We start from the raw sequence: 24,717 nt of genomic DNA, 5'->3' as shown, positions 1-24,717 counted from the left end.
GTGGAGGATCATTAGTTGGAAAGGTGAAATAGCTAATTATTTTCCACTTTTACCCGATGTATTACAACATCCAACTGCCATGCATGCGGGCATTGTCAGTTTAACTGTAGCTCTCGCAAACTTCAATGGTGAAGTCCTCTCGAAATCTTAAATAATTGTTGATTGCAGATGTGTTTAGTAGTTCCCATTGATTTTGCTTCTCTCGGGGAGAATGGCCTTCGGCTTACTGCGCTGTGACATCACTACCGGAAGGTGTCAAGACTGAGGTGTTACTATATTTGGGCAAAAATGGCCGTTCCCAGACTCAGTGATTGCAATGAAAAATACTGTTTTTATCTTTTTACTGATTAAGGCTAAATTCATTAAACACCTGCAAACATATTAGTTTCAGTTATAAATAATGACCCATTGGTTATTTCTTTTTCTTCTTTTCCTTCAGAAAACCCAGTTTTTTGAAACTACACCTGTGCCTGATTGTCGTTATTGCTCTGTCCTTCACAAATCAATATATATATATATATATATATCATTTACGTCATCAATTTAGCCACTTTTGTCACATCTTGATTGTCTACTGTATGTGAGCACGTTGGTGTGTTAAAAACTTAATATCTGACTACAGTATTATTATGTTCCATTAACACACTAATTTTGTTGTGATGGATTTGTATAATATGTTATATTACATGATTTATAGATTTCATGGACTTCATACTGAATATGTAATGTGATGTGCCTCTTTTTACCATAAATTACAGTAATTTACAGATGCTATAAAACAGTATATGTGTAAAAGTAATGACTTTCTTTGTATTAAAAGTCTTACGCTCACCTGAAAATGAGAACATCATTGTTGTTTGATGCTGTAGTGAACGTTTTGTTAACCGGTCTAACTAGGGAGTACCAATATGGCAGGTGGTGACCTCAAAGCACCGGTTACTACCAACGGCCTATCAGCAATGCAGTGAATAAATAGAGATCATTGTGACATGCTGTAATACTATATCAGGAAAAATGTAAAATACTGCTTTAAATAGCATTTTTTTTTTATCTATAGAAGCAAATTTCATTTTATTGGAATTTGATGTGATGGATTGAACAGTAAGTAATACAAGGGAAAAATATGTGCAGTTTCTTTAGTCTTTAAAAGGTACTTAAACTGATGCAATGCTTTGAACTTTGACCTCATTACTCTAAGCCAAAATACAATTTTATTGTCTGCTTTACCTGCCTGTACTGCACTTTGTTTAGAAGTGCTATATAGATAAATACAGTATGAAATGATTACTACTCAGCTGGCCCAGTCAAGGTTCCATACAAATGTGCACTCATGTCTTGGGTATAGAGGATCTTTTGCTCAGCACTCTGCGTCATTTTTTTAATTTGGAAAAGTTATCTTTAACCTTTAGAAAGGGGCTTTTAAAGTCGTGCCCACACTCTCACCCCGCAGTTGAGTACAGATCATTTTAAGGCAGTGTTTCAATAATTAAAAACAGCAGTTTTTTACATCAAAAATCCTGTTTCTGATAAAGTCTTAAGAGTTTGAAAAAATCTCTTTCTCAGAACTAAACCTTGAGTCATCTGAGTTAATACCTGGTTCCTTTCTCCGAGACTCTTCTAACGGATGTAATTGTAGGGATTTATTCCCCATGAATGGCAGCGTGAAGTTTTGGCAGCATCGCTCAGTTCCACCCACTCTTCTTTCTACGTGTCGTCGACTGACAGTTTTTGGACGGAAGATTCAGAAGTAACTGCAGCAGCCGGACTTCTCCTTCTGTGACTCAATATATTCATGAATTTGGAACTTGGATTCATTGGGATGCCGGGCAGCGCGATGCTTCAGTTCCCTAAAGGACAGAAATGGGGAACTGCTATAAAAATGACAAATGAAATGTCTCAGTTACAGCTAAGAAACCTAAACACTGTTAAAAGCAACATGCACTCATTGTTAGATAGTTATTCCAGAAATGGTTCTCCAGGATCTGAGAAATACAGCAGAAGTTTCAAGATATAAACTGACTTCAGTTCAAAAAGTTAAAGCATAAAAATGGAAAACAGCAAGCTGCATAAAACCATCATAGCACTGGAAAGAAGTTATAACAGGATTAAAAAAAGGCAACCTATTAAAGGGATTTCCCATCTGAGAATTATAGTTCAAAAAAGCATTCCTCTCCCAAAACTAAAACATTGTTAAAAAAATTATGTAAGATATGACATATTTTCATGTGCAACAGATTTTGCAAAATCAAACAAACAAGGTTGAAAATCTTTGTAACTTTGAGTCTGGAAACTGAAATTTGGGGCAAGTTCAATTCGAGGCAATTTAAAATACCACAGAAACTTTGATGCCACAATAGTTCTTACATCACTTCACTCTGTGCCTGTTTGTCCAACAACAAATGTAAAAATGTATATAGCTCTATAAGGTGAAAAGCACTAAGTGGTCTTGAGAGAAAATTTATTTATTTTCTTGTCCGTCATCTTGTGCTAACTGAGTGCTTCCGGAGTAAAAGCTAAGAACAAATTCCAAGGCTTTAATCAAAGGCAGCCTTTGCTCAAAAAAATCAGATTAATAAATGATTCAAACCATTTGCTTCTTCTGTTCTATGAAAGGTTCCTTTTATCTTAATTCGCCTTGTTTGTTTGTTTAATTTGTTGTTAGATTATTTGTCAAAATGACCAGATGCATAATTCATGACAAGCAGTTTGCTTAAAAACCTGATTGGATAAAAAAAAAAACTTTCTGAGAAAATATCTTAGTCTAATTAAGGAGCTAATTACTATCCTGGCTTTGCATGTAAAAAAAGAAGAATTTGAAGTGGCCTAGTTAAAGTCACACCTTAAGCAGGTTGTCCATAGATTAAAACTAGTGCAGCTGTATAAAGATATGGTGGAGATGATTCAATGTCCATCTTCACAGGTGCAAAACAACAAAAAAAGCAGCTGAATGCCAAAAAGATGAAGGCATTAAGGAGTAAACCTGCACAGAAGATGTAATAGAAAACAACAAAATTGGAAACACAAAAACAAAGCAGGTAACCAATGTGGAAGGGGGATGCATAAAATGTAAGAACATTTAAGAGAAAAAAACAGAAAGGCAGTGCAGCTGAGGGAAAATTGACTACTTACCCCAGGAATAAACACAAAAAACACTTTATCCAAAGGCTCAAAAATAAAACTAAGTTAAAGATCTAAAAACTGGATAGCGTATGGAACACTGGGAGTGACGAAAAAAAAAAAAAAAAAGACATCCCAGAAAGAACCACAAAAAAAATAAATAAATAAAAAAAACAATCCCAGCTGGTTCCTATGTTTAGAAAGCAATCCCCTTTGCTTAGAACGGCAGCTTAGTTTGGATTTGGTCTTTCACTGAATCTCAAAAATGCATTTTAGATTGACTCAGTTTTTCTTTGCCTGATGTTAAAGACATTTTGGTGTTCTGAAATGCTCAATATATGAAGAGCGACAGTAGAAAAAACATGTATGGTCAAATACTTTTTCACAGCAATGCACTGTAATAAACAGATACTCTGTCAGCATTAGGTTATTATTGTGTAATAAACGGTGTCATACTTGGCTACAGCTGTGAAGGCAAGCTCTACGTTGACTCCCGTCTTTGCGCTAGTCTCCATGAAAGGAACCGAATACTCCTGCAGGGATGAAGAGGAACGGACAGCAGTAAGTAACGAAACTCAACCACATCAGTCGTGTTAGTACAGTTTGGTGTGAAGCCGACTCACTCTGGCCAGCCTTTCTCCTTCATCTCTCCTGATCGCTCGCTCACTGCTCATATCAGCCTGAAATATCAACACATCACAGAGACGCTCAAATTAAAGCAGGTTTAGATTCATTTCCAAATATTCTGCACAGCTCCTCTGGTAATTAATTTAAAAATGTATTAAGAATTTTTTGTATCGTCATCTTTCTACACACAGTACTTTGGTCTTAAGTTGACAGGTTATTTCCAACTAAACTGATTATAATTAAACTAATTATAATGTTGTGTTCTTCTCTCTCATCTGTTGATTTGTCCACTCAAAGAACCTCTTAAACCTCAAGTTAAATTCCCAAAAATATGCTCAACTTTCAACATTCCTCAAAAACCTTTCAGTTATGGGAAAGGTGTATCATAATGTGTCAGTTATTTCACCAACTCATATTTCTGTGCAGAATTATTGAAATCATATAGACTGAAGTTAACTCTAAGTTATTATTTTTAATTTGTCCAAGAGGTCAATAAAGTGAGACAGACATCCCTGATTGCAAAAGGAAGAACTGAAAAAAAAAATCTGTTTTTATGTGTATCAATTAAACATTACATGTAAAAAAATAATATATGTTCTTTGTAATTGGTGGCCAGCCTGTTACAAGTAGGTATTGAATGCTTATAACCAAGACCCATGGTTTAAATTTGAAATCATCAACAGGTCCTAATGACCCCTTAAACATTAATGATAATAAGTATTAAAAATTCAACTTGAATCAGAAAATCAAGACAAGTCATTAGTAATTCAGTCAAAGACAAGATGCAATTCTTTTCTAATGTAACCAAGTCTAGTCTGAAGTCATCAAATCAGAGACTGGAATCTGAATGGAGTTTTCTCAAGTGAACATAAACGCCCCTGGCTTGGAAGGCCTCTATGCCATCACCCTTATCCTCAGATTAGGATTTAAATTGAGCTCAATGTTAAGTGAATGTTGATTTTAAACCAAAAATTGCCAGAAAAATGAATTTTGATCATATGGTCAGTCATTCAATTTTTAATCTCTTACTCAAATTTTACTTAAAATTTGAAAAGCAGTTAAATGTTTGTTAAAGCAAAAAATTTTTTTAGAGTAAACATGACTCCCCCTGGTGGTTGCAAAGGGTAGTGGAGGGTAGGCACAGAATTGCTAATTGCTTCAAACACAGATACTAGGATTTTTTTTTTTTTTTTGGCACTTAGAAGCCATTAAACTGATAAACACAATATTATTTTAACATAACTGAGCTGATAAAAACAAACAACAACAACAAAAAGTTATGAAATAATGTGCCAAAAAAATCAATTTAAAAATGATTTAATCATAATAGAATAACTGGTTCACTTGTAGCTGAGATCAGTGATGCTAGTGCATGCTAGCTACAGCTAAAAAAAATGCACCAATGAAGATTTAAAAACAAAGTCACAGATCTATATGACTGCAACTTCTGCAGCAGTTGATGGGCAACAATTCAGCTGGTGCAACAGCAGAACCCCCAATCCTTTATATCACAATCTTCTCAAGATCATTAGAAACTGAAACTCACTCTTTTCAGATACTAAAACCATTTTAGAGATCTTAACTAAATGATAAGTTAGTCATCTTAGGAACATTATGTAAAAAATATTTATAACGTGTGATATATTTTTTCTCAACTTCTGATTTGGTTTATATTTTTCAAACTATAAAGGTCAATCTATCTGATGTGTATTTTTGGAATGCCATAGTGCCTTAAGTGCATAGACAATTTCTTAATAACTGTTATTGTATGGAGCTAAATTTGGGCCATAAAGTTTGTTCATACACAAAAAAAGGAAATCTGAAAAAAAAACTTTGATCAATAGGAAAAAATATATATCTGAAAAAAAAAAGGTTTGTTCAAAAGAAAAGAATATATACCTGGAACAGTTAGTTCAAAAAAGAAAATCAAAACTGAAAATCAAAGTCTGTTCTTGCCACTAATTTAAGAATTTAGTCATGATTCTAAGGCATTGTCCCCCAGGCTAACACAGGGACAAAAACAAACAAAAACAAACAAACAAAAACAAAACAAAAAATGAATTATCAAGCTCGAGATAAAAATCTCCAAGTTAAAAAAAAAAAAGAATCTGACACGTCTTTGAAATTTACATTTTTTTGGGTATAACTTTTTTTTTTTTTTTTGAACAAACTTCATGTTTCCAATTTATCTCCATAGAATGTTTAATAACTTTTTCTTAGACTTACACAGCATTTATTGTCATTTTGTATACACTTTGTGTATACGAAATTACATTTTTGTATAAAATCGTCACTCAATATGAATATTATTTGCAAACAATTTATACTGTATGTCTTTAAGTGAAGCACAAATTCTTAGATTCGCTTTTAATAGGTCATTGTTAGTCCAAACATCCATCTATTGCATGAACTGGCACAACATTTTTGAGATGATACTAAATATTGATTTTAGTTTCTAAACTTCTGTAAGCAGAGAACCAAGCGGAATTTGTCTCCTACAACGTTCCTAGTTCAGTAAAACATATGAAAACCATGTCTACTTCTGGAAGCTCACTCAGCATCTGTCAACTCAGACTTAATATCCAGTGTAGTTCACTAAAGACAGTAAACCATATTTTTCTTCCAAGCCTATTTTACATTAAATACTGAGGTCTGAAAACATCTCCTCACCTTGTTGCCGAGCAACATGATGACTACATCAGTCTGTGCGTACTCATGGATTTCTGTTAACCATGCCTGGAGAAGAAAACACATGTGAGATTGTGGTTTTGTTACATCTTGCAGCCCCCTGCTGAGTTTTGACCTGCAGATGCTGCAGGTAGGAACCGCTCAGGATTTATACAACCCACTTTAACTCATGCAATGATGACCTCACTAATTTATTTTAGTTTAACTTTCCTGTCATCAGTTTTCTTTTTAAAACCAATGAGGGAAAAAAACAGAGGTTGATTTAGGTTTAACAGTGACCTAAGCTGTATAGGTAACAGTGGGAGAAGACAACGGTGAAACTTACCCTAATATTGTCAAACGACGATTTGTTGGTGATGTCATACAAAAGCAGCAAGGCTTTGAAAAAAGAAAAAAAAAGAAAAGAAACAGACAAATTACATATATACCGAATGCATCACATCCTGGATGCAGAGCACAAGCGGAACTTTGTAATTTATGTTCTGATTCATTGGTTCTCACCATGCGCATCTCGGTAATATGCATGAGTCACACTCCTGAACCGTTCCTGTCCTGCTGTGTCCCAAATCTGTAACAGAAATCACCATGATCTGCTTCTATCAGCTGTTATCTTCACTTGCAAAGCAAAGGAGACTAAAAAGAATCTCGTGAAGTAAATCAGCCTCTCATTGAAAACACATGTGCACACTTACCTGTAGTTTGACTTTCACATTATCAACAGTTACTTCTTTATTCTGTGGAAAATACAAAGGAGACAATTATTGCAAAAGGACAGGGTTATTAAAATTATATATATATATATATATATATATATATATATATATATATATATATATATATGGTGCCATTTTGGTACATGTCAACTGTAAGAGACATAATCTAAAAAGAAAATCAGGAAATCACAATCTATGATTTTATAACTATTTATCTGTATGATACAGCTGCAAATAAGTGTTTGAACACCTGTCTATCAGCTAGAATTCTGACCCTCAAACACCTGTTAGTCTGCCTTCAAAATGTCTACCTCCACTCCATTTATTATCCTAAATTAGATGCACCTGTTTGAGGTCGTTAGCCACATAAAGACACCTGTTCACTCCATACAATCAGTAAGAATCCAACTGCTAACATGACCAAGACCAAAGAGTCGTCCAAAGACACTAGAGACAAAATTGTGCACCTCCCTAAGGCTGGAAAGGGCTAAGGGGGAAATTACCAAGCAGCTCGTTGAAAAAAGGACCCCTGTTGAAGCAATCATTAGGAAATGGGCTATTAAGCTAAATATGACTGTTAATCTTCCTTGGACTGGGGCTCCATGGGTCTCAATAATCCAAAGAAAGGTGAAAAATCACCCCAGAACTACACAGGAGGAGCTGGTCAATTACCTTAATAAATCCGGGACCACTGTTTCCAAGGTTACTGTTGGTAATCCACTTTTCTAAATTATGCTTCTCACAGTGGACATGCACCTAAGATGACAACTTCAGAACACTCCGTGATTTCTAAGTGGGAATACTTGCAAAATGGCATGGTGTTCAAATACTTATTTTCCTCACTGTATATATAGGGCTTTTTCAGCATATTTCTACAGGCCATGCTCATTGTTGCAGACCCTCACTCCATTTCAACTGACTGTCAAGCTCCTCAGCCGCTGAATGTAAAGCCATTGCTCCTTGCAAATCAAAACATCACAAAATTGCAAACAACTCAATTTCTTCTGTTGTTTTTGGTTTTGAATTTATATGTTTGATGGATTTTTATAAATTTAAAGGAAGAAATCTTTTTTAAGCCGGTGGATTCTGCTGTCTGCATGCGTATGCACTACATCCCAAAAGTACCGTAAATCCGATTCCAACTGTGGCAGAAAAGGAGCCCGGGATGAACTTGCCCTGGTCAAACTGAACTAGAAGAGATGTCTTCCCTACTCCACTGTCTCCAACCAAAATAGTCTGCAAGAAAGCAAAAGACAAACAAACAAGCTTTAGAGAAAATGAAGGACTTTGTTAATCTCCTTGTATTTCTGTCAAGCGACAGCTGACAGTTATTTCTCTCTCATGTTAGGCCAACAACGAAGCTATTGCTCCTATAAACCCTGTAAGTTGGGACTTTTACTGTCAAGAGGTATTGCTGAATGACTTGGTGCAATCCACTAGTTTCCCCTTCAAATTAAAACTTTTTGACAAAAGGCGTTGCATTATTACATAAACTGGCTTTGATTGTTCTCTATTGGAATAACAATAACATGGAATAAATAAGGATAATATCCATCCATTTTCCATCACGCTTATCCATGCTGTCAATGGATGAGAGGCGGGGTACACCCTGAACTGGCAACACAGCGACAAACAGGACAAACAACCATTCACTCACACCTAAGGAGAATTTAGAGAAACCAATAAACCTAACAGTCATGTTTTTGGACAGTGGGAAGAAGCCGGAGTACCCGGAGAGAGCACAAGCAGGCACAGGGAGAACTTGCAAACTCCCTGCAAAAAGACCCCGGGCCGGCAATCGAACCCGGAACCTTCTTGCTGCAAGTTAGCAGTGCTACCCACTGCCCCACTGAGCAGCCCTAAGAATAATATAGTGACAAAAAAAGAGACGAATGGTAAAGAAACATTTTGTCACGTTCCCAAACCTATCTGCTGGTATGACTTATTGTTTTGGCCTTCTACCAAAGGCCTGGGGACTTGAGGGTTCAGAGCGTATCCTTCCTTGAGAAAGCGAAAATCCAAATAGAGACCTCAGAGGTTATTCCTATAACCCTCTGCAGCCTCAAACCCAATTTCACATTGATTCCTAATTGATTCTGTGATTTCGTTTTTTAAGCCTTGTTTGGTCCATCTTGATGTTGCGGTCATTTTGCCAGGTCTGCTGCCCTCGTTTCTCCCTTATCCACCCCCCTTAGGTCCACCAATATTTGTTTAATCCTTGGTTTCGAGAAATTGTTCAGCTATCACCAGTCCATCCAACTGAAACTGGTAGTCCAAGCAGGGGTCTGCAACCTGCAGCCTAAGATCCTCTACAATGGCCTTATGGAGGCCATTAAAAAAATACAGTATAATACCATTTTACAGTTTCAGAAGCATTACTGGTTTTTAAAATAATATATTCATTGAATTTGAATCAACCACAAATCTGCTTTTAGATGACAAACATGAATTTTTTTTTTTTTTTTAAAGCATTTTCCTTATTTTTGAAGTAAAAAAAACACAAATACACTGTTAGTGTTTCAAAATGACATCAGTTTTCCTATGGAAGATATATTTTTTACAAAATTATTTTTACATATATAAGTTTACATATTTTTTTTTACAAAATTAATGAGTAGAGATGCACAATATTGAATCTTCAGCTGGTATTTTTCATTTATTTTACAACTCAACCAGCAGATAACTGATACTGGTATTTTTTATTTCTCTTAGACCTACTTACAGAAACTGTGTCTTCTCCCTACTGTCCTTTCAGCCGTCCGGCTATCTGTTTAAAAACATCAACATTGACAACATTCTTACTTTGGAATTTTCTTTGTGACAGCTTAAGCACTAGTTGGGTTTGTGTGCACCACTGAAATCACAACATTTTCACAATTTTATCTCAAAATTAATGGCTTATTTACTGATGAATTATATTGTGGAACTTTCAATGTCCGTCCGACATTTAGTTTTGAAGCTAATATCATTCGATATCATTAAAATATCATTCATTCCTAATTATAAACTGTGATTTATTAAAAGGTCATTTCACAGCTACAGCTACAAATGACTGACTTGTCCGGACATGGGGAAAAATGGCTTTTCGGATTTTTAAGGTTTTAGACTCCTGTTCTAGGGTTTGAGATGGAGGGTCTCCATGACATCTATGTCATGTGTTTGTGTCTGCCCAACCACTGAAGCAGGTGAGTCCAATCTTCAGAGGGAATTAACCTGGGCAGTTTGGACTCTCCTGATTCAGTGGGTGGGAAAAAAAAAACATATGGCATAGATATGACTTGTTGGCACCAGATCCCCCATCTCTGTTAGGAGATAGGCCTAGAGGACCGACCAACTGATAGGCCTAGAGCAGGGGTGCTCAAGCCCAGTCCTCAAGAGCTACTATCCTGCAACTTTTTGACACACCTCATTTTTAACACACCTGAATCAAATGAGTGGCTCGTTACCACCCCTCTGCACTGGAAAAAAATAGAAATCTAGATTAGTCATTTTTTTTTTAAATAAGTGCATTTGTTCTTGAATTGAAGAGGTAAAAGAGACATTTTGCCAATGGAACAAGACAATTTACACTTAAAATAAGAAAACACAATTGCATTGTCTTATTTCAAGTACATGTTATCTAATTATCTTATATTAAGAGTAAAAATACTAATTCCATTGACAAACTATCTCATTTACCTACTTAACTTAAGCGTAAATACACTTAATTTAAGACATTTTTACTGATTTCTAGATCCCAGTGTGCTGGGCTAAATGAGGGGATTGAGCCTTTCTATTCAGGTGTGTTAAAGAAGACATGTCTTGAGGACTGGACTTGAGCCCCCCTGGCCTAGAGGACCTATCAGTTGGATGGTTGATGCACAGTTTAGAGCACAGGTGTCAAACTAGTTCCAGAAAGGGTTGTGTGGCTGCAGGTTTTCTTTCAAACCAAACAATAGCACACCAGACTCCATTCATATAATCAAATCATGTTCAGATTGGACTCCCTTGATGAGATGACTGGAGTCTGGTGTGCTAGTGATGTTTTGGAAAGAAAACCTGCAGCCACCCGGCCCTTTCTGGAACCAGTTTGACAACCCTGGTTTAGAGTTTCAGAGCTCTGAACTGATGATCATTGCTTCAAATGTCCTTTTGACAACCTTGGGTGAGTGGTGGATATACAGCAGTGTATATCATGATGGGAAACAGGACATTCTGATGAGAAGTGATCTACTCAATCCTAGGTGAAGACATATACAGAACTGAATTTAACAAATTAGTAAAGTGTCGGATAATTATTAATTTCTAAACAAAGACATGCTAGATTTCAACTTTTTCATTTTTTCCCAATCTGCACAAATAGTAATATATTTTCCAAGACCCTGCCTGTGTATAGCTGTCACAATATGACTCATAGATGGGGGAGATAACCTTTAAGATAATAAAATCACTGAAAGGCAGCATCCAAGTTAGTCAGCAGGGCCATCAGTCAATATTTTGTCTTTGTTTGAGCTTCCTTTCATTTATAGAGTCACACTAAGGGTCCTGTCCCGCCCTCCCCCACAGCCATAATGCTGCCCAACTGAGTCACACAAATAGTCAGTGAAACACAACCAAGCTGTTCGGTCTCCTAAGAGGCATTCGAGTTTCGATTCAGATGACGCAGATGGAGTCTATTCTCTTTTGATGGCTAAATACAAACTTTTATTCTTCTATAGATAACAGTTGAATTTTAAACAGTACCAATTGTCATATTCACTGACTGTTAAATAGCATCAAAACATTTAATGGTTTTCACACCATGTAAATCAGTGGAATATTTATGATGTTTAGGTCTTTTATTCCTCCTGGTTTTTTCGCAGATAATCCAGTTATTCTCTATTGATATACCCTGGATAGATTATGAGTCCATTACTACTAGATCTAAATGTTCTCAATAACGTATAACTTTTTATAAAAATAATTATAACATTCAAAGTTTAAAAAAAAAAAAAGTCTGTAAGCTGACAGGCGGTCCTGGAGAGATCCAAGCTGGGGAGATTGAATGAGCTTTCTCTTCCCTTTGATGTCTAAACTAGTAAGAATTTCACAGTGCTCTAATGCAATGGTAAATAATGAGGTACCAGATAAAGAAAAAGAATAGCAAGGTCTCTGAAATCCAAACAAAAAGATACACAATCTGAAATGTGTGTACATTTAAGCCTAAAATTGTAAAAAGCCGGCAGGATCAAAGGGAATTTGACGTAATATGAAGACTATTGCGGTCACAGCAAGTGACAAACAATGATGACCTCCATTTGATCGTCAAGTGTGTGTTTGTGCTAAGGGTCACTTTATTTATACAAAATAGTTTTCCATCAATTGATTTGTTGAAAAGCATTTTAACTAGACAGAGGTCTGGACTTTGACTGGGCCACTGCAGCACCTTTTTTTCCGTTTCAGCTTCTGTGTTTGGGATCATTGTCCTGTTGATGACCGTTTGTTTCTCCCACTTTGCTAATTCCTGTCAAAATTCAACTTTTCAAATCAAAGTCACGCTATCTCATTCTTTCTTGTCTACTTTTCCACAAATCAGGGATATTCTTCTAGTTGTTCTACAATCTGACATGCGAAAAGATCGCATCTATTTTATAAAAGTCGTAATTACAATATCTTAAAGAAGTCAATTAAATCCACTAAATGTGATTAAGTAAAGGCTAACTGTAAAGTATGTTCCTGAACTGAACAGTATGTGCACACATGACTTTGTTAGGGCACTTTGGATGCATCAGTGCAGCACATTATTGTAGCAATCCACAGCTGAGCTGTTATAGTCGCTTTATTGGGAGCCTTAAACTCTTCTACATCACTGAGTTGGGTAAAGGTTTGCGAACGTCAATACAGTCAGAGGTGTCAAACGTAATAATATTTATTACTCAAGTAGAAGAATATTTTCTGACTGTTTAAAAACACTTTTGTAGAAGTTTAAACTTAGAAGAGTATAAACTTAAGCTTTTTACTGAAGAAAAAGTGTAAAAGTACAATTTTTAAAACTACTTACAGTATAAAAGTTAAAGTATTGCAGGAAAAAGTTTTAAAGACGGATGCTTTCCTGCACTATCCTATTAAAGGAACATTTTTCTGGAATTCTGGATGATAATTTCCTTATACTTCATTTTCTTAGTTTTATTACTAATGGCAACAGTGTAAAATTTAAATTAGCATCATCCTAAAAAACTATTTTGGTATGTGGTAAAAAAACAAAAAAACAAGTTGGTGCAGCACAGAGTCCAACCACAAAAAAATGAATTGACTGAATAAAGCAACTTATTTTAATGGTTTTTATTTCCTTAAAATACCACCAGGCCATAACGACAATGAGCTTAAATGACACAAAACTAATGAGTCTATTTTAAAATGTAAAGAGTAGAAAATAGAGATAACTGGTGAAAAGATTTAAGGAATAGAAGTAAAAAGTTGTCTAAAAATAAATAATTCTATGAAAAATAGATAGCAAAAATTTCTATTTTAGTAAAGTAACTAAGTATTTGTAGTTTTAGTTTTATTTTCTGCAAGTTCCATCTAAATAATCATGTATTAATATAAAGCATTATTCCCACCAATGACAATTCACACCAGTTACATCAGAATGCATTAGAAAAAAAGGCAAACCATGATGTTCCTGAACTTCTACAATATGAGAAACTTTGGTGGAAAAACACCATAATGCTCATGACTGCGTTAATAAACAGTAGAGGGGAATTTAGTCTGTATCCTCAATTCCCTCTGGGGACGGGAGGCACTTTGGCAGAATTTCCACAGATGTTCTGGAAAAAGGCACTGATTATATTTTCATGTGTCAGAGAGGAAGAAAGAAAGACTTAGATTTTACTGAGCCTCAGGGTTCAGAGAAATTAACTTTGTGTGAAGTCCCTTTTTTTCTCCCCAGCTCCAAGATCAGTTAATAATAAAAGTGGAGTAATTCTCTATTTCATGCTACAAAAAAAGGATTTTTTTGACAGCTTATTTCTGTACACTTAGAGTCAGTCTGCCAGTGAATTGCAAATGCCAGAACACGTCATAGGATGGCATTTTGCTTACTGCTTCTAATTATTGCTAGATGGGATTTAAAACCAACAGCTCTTACTTTTCCATCCTTGGATCTGTCAAATACACAGCTGGGGTAACATGAGTATCATATTTATGTTCTTAGATGGTTTAGTCTACCAGTTGTATATGTAGTTTTATTGCATTTAAACCCACACTTTGAAAATCCCTCAGAGAAATTCTATCAGTCGTGTTTTATAACTAAAACTGATGGATCCTTAAGTGTATTATGTTAGCAAAGCAGCCAATGGCGTAAATATCAGTAAACAGAGACAAAAGTTGCTTAGGGGCAACAACCTCTTAGGGGTCCTATCACTGACACATGGTAGGCCCCCTACGCAATTGTAGGCTAAGACGTCTCTTTGCAGATATAATGGTGCGAAAAATTCCTCTTAAACCCACCTGATACCGAGGTGACCGACCGCACCGGACAGTATTCATACCGCAACACATGCTAGATTTCAAAATGATGGTGAGCCGTTTAAGCACGACACCAAAAGCAAAGCAGACAGTGGTACTTTTAATTATTATGTTAATAACAGTATAGTTCATTAGACAGTTGGTAAAAAAAAAAACGCTCATATAATATGTTTCAAACCACAATAAAGATCTTAAAAGAACGATGTATTTAAGTATTTTATTTTTTACACCACGACTTGGAATTAGGGGTAACCCAGAGCATAGGTTAAAACCTTTACGTACAATGTGTTAGCGACGATGGATACCAAAAAGAGGCACTTAAGCGGATTACAGAAAAGAAAAAGGAAAAAAGAGCTGCTGGAAGAATGGAAAAAAACTTCTCAAAATAAACACGTTCTTTCAAAGAACCAAAGAGGGAATGGTGAACGTTGCTGCTACTGTGAGTGAAGATTGTGACCAGGAGATGAATGGAGAGAGCGTGAGTGAAGAGGGGGGCTGTGAAGCTTAAGGTAGCCTGATAAGACTCATTTTACTGTAGAATATACTAAAGTATATCCATGTCTTGTGAAGGTGAAGAATAATGAAGTGTGCATGTATGGGGTACGTTAAGCATTTCCCTGAAATGAGTTTTTGAAACTTGGGATGTCTGTAACATGTGGTAGTACGCTGTCATAAATGGTTCATTCAAGGTGCGCAGTCACTACTTTTCCGTGAGTGATGTGTGAATATATCCTACATGAGAATTGCATAATCGTATCTTCTTGGCCGATTTATGGAACTGTAGTCGTATCCTGAACCTTTATCACATGTTGTACTTCATATGGGCCTCACCCAGATAATGTTGCTTACAGGCCTATTGTTGTGTTGTTACACCATTGAAAGCAGCTATCAGCCAAGATCCACAAAAGCACAATTTCTACATAATAATTTTTTCCCCTTTAAGATCTTCATATTGCTAAAACCAACTGAAATGAGCTGAATGTTGAAAAACTGTAAATCATTTCACAGTCTCTGCATCACACTGACCATATCGATGCATTTATTTGCACCATGTTTTTCTCCCAATCTTTACATTGATCACTGTTGCACTTTAGGGAATAGAAATGTCAAGACAGCTGTACAAATCTCGTTTTTTATAAACTGTGTATACAAAATGACAATAAAGTTAGTCTAAGATTAAGTGTAAGAAATACCAGAGTCAGCCTACAAACAGCAGAATCTATTTATAGAGATATAAGGATGGCTGACCCAATAAAACAACAGCATCAGATGACAAGATTCTCCAAATCATTCCTGACTGTTGAAACTTTGCAACAGGCCTGTCATAATTGTTAAAGGGTCGCAAACGATCAGATGAAAAAAAATAAATGCAAAGAGAACTAAAATGCTTAAATGAGAGGATTAGAACCGAAGAACAAATATTGCACAAGAAGAACATGACATCGAACCTTGGCCATAATTGAATATGCTACCAGCACTGAACAAAGGAAAACAAAGAGCTTAAAACTGGAGGAGAGTGAAGAAGCACTTAGAAACCAAGGAGACTAACCAAAAGGGATGTAGAACAGCTGGGGTAAGAGTGAAGAGCAGGGACCGAGGAAAGGGGCCTAATTCACACCAACAAAATACAAAAGGACATACATCCTTAAGGTAAAAATATAAAGATAAAATACACAGACAGAATAAGGAATCAGAAGGGCGCTAAACACTTAAACACAATCATCAAAGTTAACAGAGTTAAAAATGAATATTTTCTATAATCATTCATCTAACATTGGAGGTTTATTCTTTATTTAAGTAAATGAATAACAAAAAACTTTCATCGAGAAAAACTTTCTCAGAGGGAAAGTGAGTGAGTCAGAGGGAAAGGAAAGAATATATATTTTCTGGGGAAAAGTCAGTGCATATGAGAGCCAGAAATAGGACTTATAGAAGGATGCAGGCCGACATTGGCAGACTGGCTGACTTGTAATTACTGGCCTTGCCTCTTCAGAAAAACAACAGCTGGCTTTACTATAATTTGCTATTGAATGCACCTGCTGAGGCCACATAGGAAATAAGTGTGGCTTCAGTATTAGTGCATCAACAGATAAAGGAGCCCTAACTGAAATAGGATAGCATAGATTCAACCCTGGAGCCTTTATATAGCATTCAACGAAAAAATGCAATAATGATACGATCACAGTCGAATTTAATAAAAAAATCCTAACAACTAAAGGCTGTATGATCTGCAGAGGTACTTTTCCAAAAGTGTGACTAACAGCAATTTTCTTAACCGACCTGTTTCTTAATAGATTTATATCTTCATATATTATTTATCCAAATATCATGCATAGCATGACATCAACAGGTCTCCATAATGTCCAAAAGGATGTGAGACATCACTTAATCTTCCTCCCACCCACACATTTGGACTATTACTGTGGAAATCCTGATCCAGTTTCTCCCACTTTTTCTCCTCCTCATCTTCTAATTCAGTAATTAGCTCATTATTGCCACCTCTTCTCAAGTACCAGAAAGTTTGATCAACAAAGTTTGATGAAAATGCTTTTGATATTTTTTTCTCCATGGATCTCTATGTATGAACCAATTACATCCCTGAAATCAGTCCAATAATTTGGTATGAAATAAAACAGAACAGAGAGGACATTTGTGGATTCGTGGTCTCAACCATGCAACCAAACTAAAACTGCACTTTGAGAGGAGCCTCAAACATTTACTAATGACTTCCAGCATCATGAAAATATTATTCAGGCCCTGCAGAGGATAGTGAGGGGAACAGAAAGGGTCACTAGAGAGTCCCTACTCTCTGTCAAGGAATGAGACTTTTAGAAAGTTTTTTCAGTAAAATGAAGACAGACATGAAATCAAAAACTAACCATAAAAACGCTGCTCTATGATAAAACAGACATTTGGACCACTTTATTCTTCCACATGTATCCTTTGAATTGTAAGTTCCATTTACTGGCTTGCGTAGGTTTGTTTTGGTGTTGTTGGCTCATATTGTAGCTTACTATGAAGCACTTTGTAATTTTCATGTTTGCAATCTTCTTCGACAGACTGATTTTCACAGTTGGAACCAAATCCAACCTCATTTTGGCTCATTCTTGTTTTATTAATAAAAAAAATGTGAATCAACTTTTTTTTACCAAAAAAATCTGAAGGAAAGCTCAAAATGTATCCGCACTCCTTTCCTTTCCTCCATCTTTGTTGGAATCCGGAGGCTTGCCCACCAGAGGGCGCAGAGGATCCCTTCCTGAGGGCTTGTGCTCACCTGCAACACCTGTCTTCCATCTGCTCATCAAGAGGACTCCTACTTAAGGAGGAGGAGACTGACACTCCGGTGCCATAGTGTTTGCCAGTAATGGTTAGCAGAATCTGAGCCAGCCTGCCTGATTTAAGACCCTGTCTTTTGTGAAACCTGTCTGACCCTGTTTCTCCCTGTCTCTCAGATCCTGACTCGCCTGAAAACCAGAAAAACTCTGGAGAGAGAAACCATGGCTTTGAATCTGCCAGCCTGCACTAAGTCTGAGTCTCTGCCTCTGCCCATGCCTGGATTCTGCCTGCCAGCACTCAGTCTCAGTCTCTGCCTCAGACCTCAGTCCTCTGCCTGTCAACCAGCCTCTGGACTCACAAGGTTCTCCCCCTGCAGATCTGAATCCCTTCACTCAGCTAGAAACCTGCCTGCCTGCACTCAGCCTCAGTCTCTGCTTCAGCCCTCAGCCTGCCGAAAAGCCTCAGGACTCTCAAGGTTCCCCCTCTGCAGATCTGAATCCCTTCACTCAGCTAGAAACCTGCCTGCCTGCACTCAGCCTCAGTCTCTGCTTCAGCCCTCAGCCTGCCGAAAAGCCTCAGGACTCTCAAGGTTCCCCCTCTGCAGATCTGAATCCCTTCTCTCAGCCAGAAACCTGCCTGCCTGCATTCTGTCTCCGTCTCAGCCTAGCCCTCAGCCCACTGCCTGCCGATAAGCCTCTGGACTCACAGGGTTCCCACCCCCTGCAGATCAGAATCCCCTTCTGTACAGTTTAGTTTCCTCCTGTGACCAGGCCGCTGAACCCAGAACCCTTGTATTTTCACCATTGTACATATTTAAATAAATCACTTAACTTTCCCCCGGTTTTCAGTGAGTGTTTCTGCATTTTGGGTTAGACACCTAAACCCCATCATGACAATCTTTGTACTTCCTCCATCTTTCCTTCATTAGTGCATCTAAACCTTTCAGCTTGTTGGTAGAGATGATCATGAAATGTAGCTGCAAGTGTCATTTCATCTTTTTCACACAGAAAAAAACTTTGATTCAAAGTGTCTGTATTTGTGTGTGCCAAATGGACCTTTCTCATTTTTGTAAAGCACCTTAATATGACAGTTTGTAAATTCACAGGAAATAAACAACCTAAATGTCACACTCTATGACATAGGATGCAATACCATGATAGTTGCATGTATGTTTGTAGTGGTCCCCATTGTTAATATATGACAAGCACATCCAGCCCTTATTAATTTAGCAGTCAGTTTGCGGATACAATTGAGATAAAGTGATTTTAGATGGATCTTTTTACAGCTTTACTTTAACTGATAACAGTACTGTGCTTTAATGCAGTTTTAGCCAGCGGAGAAACACAGTGAATCATGCACGAACACACTCCTACACACACAGCTGCGGAGGTCATTAGACACATTTAGTCAAAGTGCATTCGGTTAACATACAGTGTCTAATTTGACCACTTTTCAGAAAGCATATCCCTCAGAAACATGTACATCTCTCAGAAAGAGTGCATTAAGTGCAAGGACACCACATCCAGTCAGTGAGATGTTGGGTTTACTGTATATGGCGTGGTGTGTGAAGGAAGTCATGTGGTGCTGAATGAAGACAGCTAAAGGCATTTAATTTAGCTCCAAGACAGAATGTTTCTGCAACAGAGCTTTTAAACTTAAGGTGACATTTAACTGGAGCCTAGAAGGACTTTTTTTCTTTATATTCACTCAAATGACAAGATGGTCCTTAAGCCAGTTGGAGGGAAGTGTTTTATTGCACTATAAAACCACAGGCTAATACAACTAGTATAGTTCAGTGGGATCTTGAGTGGGAAGAATGAAAGAGAACGTAATAAGGTTTTTCATGCAATTTTCGTCAGTTGTTTTACCTGTTTTCTTTTTTTTCCCACTGCACTTAAATAGGCTTATGTAGTTTTGTAAATTTTGTATTATTATTTTTATCATAACTTGTGATTTTTATAGAAGGAGTCTTATCTAAATCCTCCCTTTATTGTATATGAACATTAAACTGACAGCTTCCCCTTTAGAAGAAGGATAATATTTTGAGGTCTAATGTCTGTGCGAATCTGAAGAGTCACCAACTCCAGAGAAACTGCATCAAAGTGGGGATCAGCACCATGGAGAGCGCCAAGCTTGAAACGGAGGCGATGATACTTAATTTTAAGGAAAAAATGACCAATTGGGAAACAAACAAGCAAACACAAAAGAAAACAAAACAAAATACGTAAACAAAAAGAGGGAGAAATATTTTCGCCATAAAGCTTTCTTTACCTTGTGCACCAGGTCTTCATCATAAGTCGGGGTCTTCGCCTGGTTCTCCGTGTTTTCTCCGGAGCCGTAGCCGCTGTCGGGCTTGATCTCCGGGTAAGCGGTGGTGTAGCTCGCCGAGATCGGCTCCATTGACTCCATCCGCTCCATCCTGAATCCCCTGCTGTGCCTGTAGAAGACCTTTAAGGATCCGGAATATGGAGAAGAAAGAGCTGAGATACTGCGCACACCGACCAGTCCTCTCTTCCTCCGGGCTGTCCACGCTCCTAAATTAGCTCCTCCTTAGGAGTGAATCACATTCCACATCACTTAACATTAAAAAAAAAGACGTGTCGTGATGGTTTACACGCACGACGTTTGACGCGATGGGCGGAGGATGGGGGCATTGTGTACTTAATGTGGATATTAGAATGAATGGGGGAGAGAAGGTTATGGAAATACCTTTTTGAACTTATTCCTTTTCAAGAATGGATTCCCTTTACTATTACATTTGGTTCCCAAACATTTCAGCCCGTTAACCAGAATTGAGGATCCCATGAAAATTCATATAGTAATTTCCCTCAATATTGATTTATTTATCTTTTGATAATATAAAAAAAAAAAAAAAAATCATTCCCATGATAGATAAATGCAACTCAAAACATATGAATGAATAGGAGCAGAACGAAAAAAATCTTACATTACTATTATTATTATTATTATTATTATCTTACACAAAAAGTTAAATCAATAATAACTTTAAGTGATAAATGCTGAAACATATTCAGATGCAGGTCGACCAGCGGATGGTTTACAGTCATGTGAATATGTCTAGCATTTCACGCTTTGTTTAAATTGTAAATGTTAAAATCAAGCACCAAGAACTAATACAATATGACGCAGTTTATTAGATTTTCATAACATTGTGTCTTACATGTTTTTTTAAACACAGTAACTTATTGGGCTTATTTTAATTTATTTTTCCAGCCTATTCTATAAACTGACTCCATACACAGAAACATATCACTCCAGTTGTTTAGTTATAAGCATTAGTTTAAAAAATACTTCATAAATACTATCCTTTTAAAGCACATTTACTTTACACTTTTTCAAATGTATTTTGAATATTACTGTAATGAATGGGATAGATGGACCCAGTATTCAAGGTGAGACAGACTGTGAGAAAGTTCAAAACATTTATTTACACACAGACGGAAAACAAAATACGGAGCTGTGGATCTGCGGACCGCAGCGGCTACAGTGGGGGAGCGGGGTACAACCCAATCCATGACACTCTGGCGGGAGAACACCGGTAAGTGACCACAATCATCTGACAGGAGATGATTATCCGAGTAAGTCACTTAAATGGTTTAACAGTTCAGTCAATCCTCTCCGAGGAAGCCAGGATCCAGCCGATGGACTGCCAAACAAGCTGCAGTGCAGTGCTGCCCAAAGTATCCCAGCTGTACCAACCTTATTAAGCAGGCAGGAATCTGGTCCAGGTCAGGATACTGATCAGACAGGAACAGTTCTGGAATCCAGGAGTCTGAAGCCCGGTCAGGGGTTCCGATCCACAGAGAAACAGACAGATCGGGGTTCCAGGAATCCACAGAGCATAAAGGCAGGTTCAGAGTTCCATGTGTTGAGCAACGAGCTCAGACAGAAACGCACAGATGCAGACAGGCAGGCTGAGCATTTGAGGGACAGAGACAAGACATGGTACCAGGAGAACTGCAAAACTTTAAACTGGTCTCCACATAGGAGCCAGGCTTACAGGACCTAAAACTGTATTCCCACCTACAGTAGGGGCCAGGACAGGATCAGGAGACAAGACAAACACCAAAATCCTCTCAACCCACTGGCCTCCAGGGACGAGGACATGAACCTTGGAATAAACCAAACTAACGAAACAGATCATCAATGATCTGGCCCTGATAGCTGGCCTGAGCCGAATATAAAGCAGCAGACGCAAGTGGATAAGATAATGAATGGTTAGGAACCGGGCAGAGTTAAGCAGATGAATGAAACGAACAATTAAGGTCAGCTATCAGGACAAAACTAAGAATACTGATCTGGCCCCGATAGCTGGGCTTAATATATAGCAGGGGGAGCAGGTGAATAACAATAATGATGATAATTAGAGAGTGGGGAGGGACAGCAGGTGAATGAAGTGAGTAATAGAATCAACTATCGGATCTATCATGACAGATAACATGTTATATGGGCTTCGTACATCAGTTTAAAAAAACTACAATGAACTAAATCAACACATTCTAATAACTGTAATTCAAAGAATAACAGATTTTATTCAGAGATTCTACTTCAAATCACATGCATTTTTATTAAAGAAATATTTGGCTTCATATTATGCAACAATCTTTTGAGCTATTTTTGTTTCTAAACCATAAACATTTGACTTCCAGGAAATTTATAAATCAATAATAACACCCAAAATTAATTGAAAAAAATATTCGCGATCCTTTAATGTTATTGTTACTGTGGAAATGCACTCTTGCTTTCAGTCCTTCCACAATCTACCACTAGAGTTTGCAAAAGACTCAGCTTCAAATTATGTTCTGTTCCCCCAGGGGGAAGGGGACTCACCCTCTCTCTCCACATGGAGTTAATATTTACTCACTTGTTAATCTAACAAAAAGTACAGTAAAAAAAAAACATAGAGACTGTTTCCTTGTAGAAACCAGGGATCCTTTTTAAAGTTTGTGATGTAGGCAAGAAACAAACTGGCAGAACAGAGAAACTAAAGCTGTTTTCTCTTTTTTTTTTCTTGCTTCTGGCTCAAACACAGACTCTTGCCATGGACTCAGATCTGCTGACTGTCATTTTGGCCTCAGGTTAGTCTTTTTTTCTTGGAATCCGTTCTTCATTTCTGTGGACATATAAATATGAAGGGAGAAGGATATGATGCAGGAATCTTCTGGATCACTCGGACCCTCCTGCTTTAAGCTAAAAGGAGCCTTGTTTAACCCTAAAAAAATGAGCTCAGATTTACAGTGTTGGTTGCAGAATGATAGATCATAGAATTACCAAACTATTTTTTGTCATTTTGAAAAGTTTAAAGCAGTTTAGTTTTCTCATTTTTTAATTTCCATATTTAACATTAGGGACAGATTACTCTATATAGGACAAAAAAACAAAGGAAAAACTAAAGGTAATATATTTTATCTTCTATGATCCTCTTTGACTGACCTGGATGAATCATTCTGAAAATCTGCAGCAATGCAATTTTAGCATGTAAGAGGTCAAGTTCCTAAAGATTAAAAAGGAAACTTTCTGTATCTGTTGCACTGATGTGAGAAAACCTCAGATATATCTATGAAATCCACAAAGAATAATTACAGTTGCAACAAAATTGAGCTTAGCATTACATTTGTACTATGGCTGAGCTATGCATCATACTTTTCTTTCTGTTAAAGCCGTCTGTGTCTTTGCTTGATCTCAGTGTCCTGTGCAGTCTTCTGTTTAGTGGTACTGATGCTGGTGGTTGCAATCTACAGAAGGGATCCACTTTGTTGCAGACTCAAACCCTACGGCACACAGGAATATGTGGTAAGAATTTATACCAAGTGCACATAACAAGGCATTTGGATCTAAAACAAGACATAAAGTTGAATCAACCCTTTTTAACCCGTTTTAACCCTTTATAGGGCACTTAGTGAAATATTTTTAAAATAAAAAATTCAAGCTAAGGGTTTTATTGTGGTGGAGAACAAGACCTTATTACTTTTTGTAGCATTTAAAAAAATATGTATATCTTGGTTGCAAAAATCAATGTTAATGTAATAACAAGAAAAAGTTATTTGCCCTAATCAGTTAAAAAACAAAACAACTAAAAAAGTGCTGCTATAAAAATATTCAGGAAAGACACTCAGCGAGTGAAAGAAACACTTTTATGAGTTACAAAATAACCGTAGAGCATTAATGCTGATACAGGCACATACATGTTTTATCTTTTTAACTGAGCTCATTTACATTTTAACTTTACTGTTTAACTTTCAATTAGCTTATTAATTTTAAAATTTAACTTACCGGTATTAATTTACTTTAAACTTAATTTACAGTAGGTAACAGATTATCCAAGGGCTCATTTAATTGGTCAAATGCCAAAATGACATGTACAGCCACATCGTAATATCTTTGCTGATTGGCTTGGTATAAATCTTTGGCTTCTAGACATCACTGACGGATGGGATGGATAGGGTGGGGTGGGGTTTTGGGGTGGTGCAGTGGATAAGAGGGGGTACTCCATTTGTAAGGGAAGCCTATACAAGTGACCAACACAGGTACCTTATCATAAAGAGTTAAAACGCAAAGCAGCCCCAAACCATAACACTTACACCACCATATTAGAATAATGTTCTGTTTTCCAGATTATCTTTCTTTCCCTCTAGATTTATAATTTCCTAAAGACTAAGAGACTATCATTTAAACTTTTATATATAGGTATATATATATATAGATCTATCTATCTATCTATCTATCTATCTATCTATCTATCTATCTATCTATCTATCTATCTATCTATCTATCTATCTATCTATCTATC

General features: G+C 36.9%; 1 protein-coding gene across 1 annotated transcript; it reads right to left on the bottom strand.

Annotated features, from left to right (window-relative positions):
- Window positions 1-1,139: 1,139 nt before the first annotated feature.
- LOC107091471 (ras-related protein Rab-37-like) lies at window positions 1,140-20,494 on the bottom strand. Its single transcript, XM_015385416.1, has 9 exons — window positions 20,178-20,494; window positions 8,271-8,381; window positions 7,125-7,166; window positions 6,934-7,000; window positions 6,758-6,810; window positions 6,415-6,480; window positions 3,741-3,797; window positions 3,574-3,650; window positions 1,140-1,847 (listed from the first exon to the last, which is right to left on the bottom strand). The coding sequence occupies exons 1-9, from the start codon at window positions 20,322-20,324 to the stop codon at window positions 1,742-1,744; spliced, it is 726 nt and encodes a 241-aa protein (XP_015240902.1). The 5' UTR covers window positions 20,325-20,494; the 3' UTR covers window positions 1,140-1,741.
- Between the last annotated feature and the right edge of the window lie 4,223 nt (window positions 20,495-24,717).

This window comes from Cyprinodon variegatus, unplaced genomic scaffold (assembly GCF_000732505.1).
Source record: "Cyprinodon variegatus isolate N-32 unplaced genomic scaffold, C_variegatus-1.0 Scaffold338, whole genome shotgun sequence".
Classification (NCBI taxonomy): Eukaryota; Metazoa; Chordata; class Actinopteri; order Cyprinodontiformes; family Cyprinodontidae; genus Cyprinodon; species Cyprinodon variegatus.
This window is presented reverse-complemented; position numbering and strand designations above follow the sequence as displayed.